Source organism: Setaria viridis, chromosome 1 (genome assembly GCF_005286985.2).
Source record: "Setaria viridis chromosome 1, Setaria_viridis_v4.0, whole genome shotgun sequence".
Taxonomy (NCBI): domain Eukaryota; kingdom Viridiplantae; phylum Streptophyta; class Magnoliopsida; order Poales; family Poaceae; genus Setaria; species Setaria viridis.
The window spans coordinates 11,918,102-11,927,148 of NC_048263.2; the positions used below are offsets into that span (position 1 = coordinate 11,918,102).

The 9,047-nt window shown below is 52.0% G+C and overlaps 1 protein-coding gene across 2 annotated transcripts; it reads left to right on the top strand.

Annotated features, from left to right (window-relative positions):
- The first annotated feature begins 503 nt into the window (after window positions 1-503).
- LOC117854380 (calcineurin B-like protein 7) lies at window positions 504-9,047 on the top strand. Of its 2 annotated transcripts, none has more exons than XR_004640300.2 (9): window positions 504-1,136; window positions 1,233-1,315; window positions 1,415-1,474; window positions 6,795-6,903; window positions 7,241-7,293; window positions 7,538-7,618; window positions 7,907-8,019; window positions 8,176-8,513; window positions 8,655-9,047. XR_004640300.2 is itself a non-coding variant. In XM_034736594.2 (9 exons), the coding sequence occupies exons 2-9, from the start codon at window positions 1,058-1,060 to the stop codon at window positions 8,237-8,239; spliced, it is 642 nt and encodes a 213-aa protein (XP_034592485.1). In that variant the 5' UTR covers window positions 504-865; window positions 958-1,057; the 3' UTR covers window positions 8,240-9,047. The 2 variants fall into 2 exon arrangements, 1 of the variants encoding a protein (XP_034592485.1); XM_034736594.2 differs by having other exon boundaries at window positions 504-865; window positions 958-1,136; window positions 8,176-9,047.

The window sequence follows — 9,047 nt, forward strand, 5'->3', positions numbered from 1 at the left end:
TTTATTTTCTTGTTACGGCCTAGTTGGAGCAGTAGCCTACCACCAGTACAAGGCAGAGCCCGCAACCAACAACTTGCAGCGCCAACGATCACCGCCGTCACCGTCAGCTCGTCGGCATCGATGATTCCTACCTCTCGATACGCCACCCTTCGTCTTTCTCGCGTTGCCCCCCTGCAGCAATGGCGTGCCAGATGCTCCAAGATTAACACGCAGTAGTAGATTGCTTCCAACCCATCGCCAAGACCGAAACCAAACGGGCATGCGTCACCGCATCCGTCGTCGAAAAATTCAAGCGTCCGAAAGGTACCCACCCGATGCTGACAAATCAACCCCCCACCCCCACAGGCTCTAGGAGCAGGACGTCGTTTTTGGTTGCACATCAAATCAAATCTCCCGGCAGACGTAAGCGTGCTTAAAGTTGAATTCCTGTCCTAATTGCCCGCCATGTATATATGTGACAAGACATCGTCTGCACACAACTTGCATCTCGGCTATACGTATACGATAGGCACAACTGTAAACTACTAGAAGCCGCGCTTAAACGCACGCAACAAGTAGCTTGGATTTGAATACTGTCAGGCGGTGCATTTGAAAACAATGGTAAGGTGTGTCCGAATCCCGTTGCGAGGATGCAGGTCAACGCTTGCACAGGCTGTCGGCACTTGGCACCAGTAATATATGGTTCTCTACAAATATGGGCTTGCTGCCTCTTGGTTCTTCTCCCATGTCCATGTCCTCTTGGTTCTTCTGCCACAAAAGTTGGAGATTGGAGGATACCACACTTCATACTCTCTGTTTCATTTCTATCCCTCTCGATCCTTCTCGCAGATCGACCGACCCAACTGCTTCCTGTGTTTGTTGCAGAGTTGTTGTCTATTGTTTTTCCTTTGAAACTGCCTCTTATGGCTTGTCCTTTTTGCCGTGTTGATGCCAATGCCTTTCTTCTTTTGGAAATAGGTGCTTTCAGGGTACTTCTTCCTGCGATATGCCCGGTTGTTATTACCTTCATTGAAGAAAACCAGAGTTGTGGTTGGTGATCTTGAGAAAGCTCCTTTGCATGGGTTGTGTGTCCTCGAAGCAGTTCAAACGAGCTGCAGCATATGAGGATTCCAGTATCTTGGCTAAGGAGACTACCTGTAAGAACCTGGTCCCCCTTTTTGCAGCTCAAGAAAGAAAGGAACGATCCTTGTGTTTTTCTTGATGTCCATCTGCTCACGTGGCGTTTCTTGCAGTCTCTGTGAATGAAGTGGAGGCCCTCCGTGAGTTGTACAAGAAGATAAGCCATTCCATATTCAAAGATGGCCTAATTCACAAGGTCCGGTCGGCATTTTAATGTGACCAAACTTTTCTGAAGACGAGGATTGGCCATGTGATTCTCAAGATTCAAAAATTGCCTCTCTTTTTTCTCCTACAGGAGGAGTTCCAGCTTGCTCTCTTCAGGAACAGTAACAAGAAGAACCTTTTCGCCGATCGGGTCAGTTCCTAACTTATGCTTCTCCATGCATCAGTTTCCTCTTGTTCGTTTAGTTCTGGAAGTTTAGTTCTGGATGTACCCATTTGCTGGTTTTCCATTAACCACACACAAAGGAGCAGTTTGGGGTATATATAGGGCAACCATGGGTAGGTAGCTTAGAAGCTAAGCAAAATATCTAAACAACATCTAAGTAGATAAGGTGCACACAGGCACATAGATAGATAGATAGCACACCCAACACAAACATCACTTAGTCTATCAATCTCCCCCTAAGTCTTGCATGTCTTGAGCGGCAGCTGAACTATCCCAATCCTAGAGCAAAGTTCCTAGAACTTGATCCTTCCAAGGGACTTGGTGAGGAGGTCGGCGAGTTGATCCTTGGTGTTGATGTAGTTCGTCCTGACACTCCCTTCCTCCAAGCAACCTTGGTACTTCACTCTGATGTGCTTGCTTCGCTCGTGGAACATGGGATTCTTCGCAAAAGCCAGAGCAATCTTGCTGTCCACCCTGAGCTCCATTGCTTCATCATCTATGCCAAGGAGATCACCGAGCAGCCGAGCGAGCTAGAGAGCCTAAGTCAAAGCGGAAGAAACAGCGATGTACTCAGCCTCACTGCTAGATAGGGCTACCACCTACTGCTTGACCGACTACCAGCTGACGAGGCACTTGCAAGGAAGAAGAGCATCCCACTCGTGCTCTTGCTGGTGTCGATGTTGCCGGCGTGGTTGTTGTCACTATAGCCGATGAAGTGTGCTGCCCCAGGACACCTCAAGTAGTGGAGCCAGAGTCGAGAGTCCCCACGATGTAGCGAAGGATCCTCTTGACGGTCTGCTGGTGCTCCGTCATCGATTGATGCATGAACCGACTGACGTAGCCCGACGGAGAACGCAAAGTCTGGCTGCGTGTGGGCGAGGTAGCAACGGCTCCCCACAAGGCGTCGGTACTATATAGCATCCACCTCCTCAGCCGTGCTGTCACGGCTTAGCTTCAACCTCTCCTCCATCGGAGTGCAAGCTAGGTTGCAGTTGGTGAGCCCACCCAGCTCAACGACGTGCTTGGCGTAGGCGGTCTATCGGAGTGTGATGTCGGAGTCGTCTTGGCACACCTTGATCCCCAAGTAGAAGGAGAGAGGCCCCAAATCACTCATCTAGAAGGCATCCTTTATCTCCTCCTTGAATGCTTCCACCTCCTCATCCTTGGTGCCCGTAATCACCAAGTCGTCGACGTAGATGCCCACCAGCAGGGCATTGCCTTCCTTGTCCTACCGGTAGATGGTCGCCTCGTGCAGGCTTTGCTCGAAGCCCATAGTCTTCAGGGTGGAATCGAGTTTGGCATTTCAAGCTCGCGGTGCCTGCTGCAAGCCGTGGAGGACCTTGCACAGGCGCAACACCTTGTCCTCCTTGCCGGGGATGACGAATCCCAGCGGCTGGTGGACGTAGACCTCCTCCTTCAAGTCGCCATTGAGGAACGCCAAGTTGACATCCATGTGGTGGATGCGCCAGCTCTCCTGGGCTACTAGCGTGAGGAGGATACGCACGGACTCCATCCGTGCAACAAGTTCGAAGGCATCGTCGAAGTTGACCCCCTCCTGCTGCATGAAGCTGCGTGCCACGAAGCGAGCCTTGTGCTTGACAATAGCACCAGCTTCATCCTTCTTTAGCTTGTACACCCACTTAAGGGTGATCATGTGGTGACTGAGAGGAAGATCAGCTAGCTCCCAAGTTCGGTTCTTCTCAATAGCTTCCATCTCCAGCTTCATCGCGGCGTGCCATGCAGCGTGTCCCTTAACCTCAACGAAGGAGCGAGGTTCACCGTCATCGTGCGTGAGGTGCAACTCCACCTCCAAGTCGTGAGGCACCAGTCCCAGCATTGGCTGGTCGCCGAGAATGTCCTCCATGGATGTGGATGGCCGTCAGCATCGCCTCTCCCCAGAAGATGGCTGGCATCCTCCTTTGCTTGAGGAGAGCCCGGTCCATGGCCACCACCGTCTGGTTGTACCGCTCGACGATGCCATTCTGTTGCAGGGTGTACAGCGCGGAGTAGTGGTGCTGGATCCCCTCGTCGATGCAGTATGATGCAAACTCAGCCACCGTGAACTCGCCGCCTTGTCAGTGCGCATAATGCGCAGCTTGCGGCCGCACTCGTTGTCCGCAGTAGCTTGAACGTGCTTGATGGTGTCTGCAGTAGCTCCCTTGGTGTCAAGGAGGACCACCCACATGTACCGGGAGACGTGTTGATGAGTAGTAGGAAGTAGCACCACCCTCCAGGTGTAGCCGGCGTCACCAGCCCGCAGAGGTTGCCGTGCACAAGCTCAAGTCGCTCCTTGGCTTGGAAGCTCGCTTGGCAAAGGAAAGGGCATCTCTTCTACTTCATCACGACGCAGGTGTTGCCGAGCTGCTCCACGTGATCGACGCATGGCATGCCCCACACTGTCTCCTTGGTGCTGAGCCGCTTCATGGCCTTGAAGTGGAGGTGCCCAAAGCGCTCGTGCCACCATCAAATCTTATCATCGCGGCAAGCAGCAAGACAGAGGGCTGCGCCACCTCCGCATAGAGGACGTAGAGGCGGTTGCTCCCTCTCTCCACCTTGGCAAGTAGGCGTTGTCATCGATCCCAGATTCGGAGCACGCCACCGTCGATCTCCACACGCGAGCCACTCTCATCCAGCTGCCCAAGCTGATGATCGAGTTTCTCAGCCTCGAGGATGTAGAAGACTACAGTAGGAGCCGGTGCTAGCCAGTCATGGTGATGAGAATGATGGAGCCAATGCCCTTGATGTCCATGGTCGAAGAGTCACCGAACTTGATGGAGCCGCGTACGTCAACGTTCAGGTCGGAGAAGTACTCCCTGCACCCAGTCATGTGGTGTGTGGCACCATTGTTGAGGAACCAACCGTCGATCTTGTTGTCGCTGGTACCATCGCTGAGGAAGACGTGTGCACGCGGCTCGTCGAGGTGGAGGAGAGCCATCACGGCCGATGCCGCTGGAAGTAGCTTGATGCTCCCGTGAGCTAGGAACAGAGTCGGCTCCTCCTTCTCCGCACCCTGCGCGATGTGGGCCTGGCCGCACCTTGGCTGGCAACACTCCCTAGCCCAGTGGCCAGTCCTGCCATAGTTGTGGCACGTGTCGTCTCGTGCCGGCTTGCGCTTGCCGGCAGCGCCACCCTAGGCGCCTCCGCGTGCACCGTCCTTGGCGCCTCCTTGCACCTTGGGTACCTTGTGCGGCTTGCCACGCTTGCGGCTACCTGTCGAAGAAGAAGGCTCCCCCTTCTTCTACTCCCTCTAGCGGGCAAGCCACTGCTCCTCAATGAGATGGAACTTGCCACCGATGGTGATAGGCCCACAAGATGTCAGCTCCTCGCAGTTGTCAACTGCCTTGAGTCACCCCATCAGCTCCTCAATCGAAAACGTTGAGAGGTCGAGCAGCATCTCGATGGAGATAGTGAGCTGCGAGTACGTCTTCAGAACGACGCACAGAAACTTTGCAATGTCTTTCTCCTCGTTGATCTCATCATCGCCGTATCGCTCCAGCTGCTACATCAGGCTGGAGAGGTGGAGGGAGAAGTCGTCGACGTCCTCGCTCAGCTTGAAAGCCAGACAATCCCACTCCTACTAAAGCTTCTGCGGAGTGGACTTTTGGGCGCGGTCGCTACCAAATCGGGCCGTAGCGAAAGCGTCCTAGGCGGCCTTGGCAGCCCTCTCCCCTGAGAGGTTCGCCGCCATCTCCATCGGGACCACGGCGAGCAACGCCTCGAGTGCTTACCGGTCCCTCATCACTGAACTCCATTTGATGTAGTTGGTCTTTGTCAACATTGGCCACTGCATGCTACCGACGGACTCCTACATGATGGTCTTGATGACCCTTGGGGGTGCGGAGTTGAGGCTGGAGTTGGAGCTAGAGTCATGCTCGGCGTCCATGCCTCGATGCGGGTCCAGGACCCACTGATCCATATTCGCGTTCTGTTGCCTTGCCGCGTCCTGCGGTTCGGGACGGTTGCCCTGCACCTCAGCACTGGCGACCGACGCCCCATGCCCGCTGCCCTGCGCTGTGCGGCTCAGCTCCTCCGCGTTGCACCGTGCCATCTCATGCGTCACCTCCACCTCCTCGCGTAGCCGGGCCACCTCCAGACGCCACTGGATAGCGGCAGCCGCTGCCACCTGTGCCTCCTTGTCGGTGAGGCGGGCTGCCTTGGCTGCGCGCGCCACCGCGGTCTCCATGGCCGTTGTGCGCGCTGCAAGCTGCAGCCGCCTCCTACAACACAGCATCACGCAATGCCGTCGCGCGCCACCGATCCTCTCACTTTGCAGCCTCCGTTCCTCCTCCTCCTCGTGTGCTGCAGTCGCACGCCATGCCCAGCACCGCTGCGCTGCTGCCTCCTCCTCGGCCGCCATGCGTTGTTCCTCCTCCCAACACGCGGCACATCGTACCGTTGTCGCCGCCTCCTCACACTGCTCCTCCTCCTCAACCGCCGCCCTACGGCGTCGCGCACTGCTCGTGACCGAGCGGTGGGAGGAGGTACGGGAGGAGGTCCTGGAGAGGGCCGGGAACGTCGGCACCACACTGGCTAGCGGTGGCGCGCCGGCTACTAGGCCCACGATGCCCACGAGGCCCGCGTCGATGTTGCCCGCGAGGTTCGCTCCATCTGCGGCCGTGCCGCTCGCCGCCGCCGGTCTCCTAGAGCTTGCCATGGGTGGTGAAGTCGAGGAAGCCGCCGCCGTCTATCAAGGAAGAAGCCCGCCACCCGTGGAGAGCCGTCGCCACTACCTAGGTCTGCTGCTGATCCGCACCGCCCTCCGCCGCCCGCCCCGCCGCCGGATCCGGTCACAGGGGGGGAGGAGGTCGCTAGCCGCCAGATCTAGCCAGAATAGTAGCGCCACTACTAGCCTTGGTGGGCCCAGTCGGGTGCTAGGGTTTCAGGGATGAGGGGCTGGAGCACGGGAGAGAGGAGAGAGGAGGAGTGTAGGTGGGAAGGAATTAGGCTCTAAATACCAATTGTTGGCCCAAAATTATCTTTTTCATCAACCACACACACAAAGGGGCAGTTTGGGGTACATATAGACCAACCATGGGTGGGTGGCTTAGAAGCTAAGCAAAACATCTAAAGAACATCTAATAAGTAGATAAGGTGCACATAGGCACATAGATAGATAGCACACCCAACACACACATGATTTAGTCTATCACCATTGACACTGACCTGCCAATTTTATCATAAATTGGCTATCTCCTTACGGAAGCTTTTCTAGAAAAATGTGTCACCTAAACTGCAGATTCTGTTCATATATGTGATACTTTGTTCAACTGTTCTGTAATATATGCAGATATTTGATCTGTTTGATCTCAAGCGCAATGGGGTGATTGAATTTGGGGAATTTGTTCGGTCCCTCAACATTTTCCACCCAGATACTCCGATGGCAGAAAAGATTGCTTGTAAGCATCCCAAATCCGATTCCAGCTCTCATATTCTGATTATTGACCGAGCTACATAAGTAGCATTACTTAGTTATAGTGTTTCAGAATGCAAATCGGTTAAAGTTAGATTAGTAGTGCTGCAAAAATTGTATAGCAAAGCACAGCTACTGACAGTTAGGCAGTGTTAGAAGATAGAGGTAAATATGTAGTTAAAACCATTTAGAGTGTGAAATGAGCAGCCATTGAATTTAAGTTATGATAGTTAACAACCTCCTGTAGTTATGTGTCCCCAAAATATCATCTCCTGTTCATATGTTTCTCTCTGTCTGTCATCTCACGGAATTCTTCCTTGCAGTTGCATTTCGGCTATATGATCTGAGAGGTACTGGATTTATTGAACACGAAGAGGTGGGCATCTTAAATTATTGGCTTTGAATCATTTTTTTCGAGATACTTGCTTTGAATTTGCTGTATGCTTTTTCGTAGTTCCCTTGAATGAAGACAATACTTGTAAAAAGTGCAAAAGTATCACATACTGTAGTTTTCATATAACCTGGAATTCCATATAAAGTGCTGCTGTACTTTATTTGTCTTCACGCAAGAAAAGTTTGGATCAGAACTTATTTGTCTTTATCTTTGAATATCCATGCAGTTGAAGGAAATGGTGCTTGCAATTCTGAATGAATCAGATCTAATTCTTTCTGATGACGCTGTCGAACAAATTGTGGATCAGGTACAGTACATCAAGATAAACGGTTACTTTCATCTCATCCCATCGGCTTGTTTGGTCCAAGTTTGTCCACCACCGAGCTACAAAGTGTACTATGACCCATTTGTTTGGCTCCACACCTGACTTTTTCACCGGCACAGCAAAGTGCCTGGTAGCTTTCAGTCCAATTCCTTCAGAAAACTTGCCATAGTTTTCCCTTTGAATTCAACTCTTGCGGTGCAAGAAGCATCCACATCACAAAGCCGCCAGCCAACGCATGGAAATATAGCATACTAACTCAAGTTCTGGCAGACTTTCAAGCAAGCAGACCTGAACGACGACGGGAAGATAGATCCTGAAGAGTGGAAGGCTTTCGCGAGTAAAAACCCGGGTTTGCTGAAGAACATGACGCTTCCATACCTAAAGTAAGTCTACCTAGTACATTTTCATCTTGTGCAAATGCTCGCTCGGTGTTTGCCTGAGAAACCTCATGCTGACACTCCATTACCTTCAATATATGACTTACATCAATCCAGTAGCAAACTCTGACAGTTACGATGCATCGTTCGTCAACTATGTAGGGACATAACCATGGCGTTTCCCAGCTTCGTTCTGAACTCTGGAGCTACTGATGAAGAGTTGTAGCACCCTGGCAAGCGCCCCCATGCTCTTCCGTATATTCCTCAGAGTGCGCATGGCCAAGCTACGAGGAAGGACACTGCTGGTTCAGGTGGCTTAAGTTTCAGACATACAGCTGCAGCAACCTCCTGATGAACTGATGAACGTGCAGGCACAGGTCTGTGATCTGAAGGGTGAGATTAGGAGTATAATGGCAACAGAGCGCCCTGCATCAAAGGGACAGAATGATGTCAGGCCTTCCTCTTTTTGCTTTTGCTTTGGTCCGTGAGGCTGTAAATTGGTATGTGAAGTGGCTGATTGTTAACTGATGATGTTGTAGCACCAGATTGTAACCATCGAACATGGCCTCATTAAGTTATAGTTTGTGATTTTGGTAATTGAGTGATAACATAATGTTGACGTCAGATTTTGACACGTATAGGATCGGCGTCAAGGGAGGAAAGAATTGGCCGATACGGTGGATTAAAAGGTTACGATTGGGAATCGGCCGATTGGTGCTACAGTTGAGAATCGGCCGATTGGCGCTGCAAGTGTTTTGGCAGACGGAGTTGGTGGAGATCGGCCGATTGGAAGGCTGGAACGATTGGGCCAATGTGGGCTTAAAGTAGGTCAGAGAAAAAAGATAGAGAAAGATTGGCCCGTGGGAGTACAATAACCAACTCCGATACGAGTTGTGTTTGTAAATATTCGTTTTCGTTTAAAATTAGAGACAGATCCTAGTCGGTTAGGAAAGCGGTTGTAACAGGCTATAAATAGCTATCTTCAGAGATTTGTAAATAACACATCAATCAATACAAACAAATCTATTTTTTCA

What these genes read in the sequence shown, in the direction of transcription:
- LOC117854380 (XM_034736594.2), top strand. Translation starts at nt 1,058, where the DNA reads ATGGGTTGTGTGTCCTCGAAGCAGTTCAAACGAGCTGCAGCATATGAG. An exon ending in AAGATGGCCTAATTCACAAG is followed by an intron (nt 1,316 to 1,414) that starts GTCCGGTCGGCA and finishes TTTCTCCTACAG; the next exon opens with GAGGAGTTCCAGCTTGCTCT. An exon ending in ATGACGCTTCCATACCTAAA is followed by an intron (nt 8,020 to 8,175) that starts GTAAGTCTACCT and finishes TCAACTATGTAG; the next exon opens with GGACATAACCATGGCGTTTC.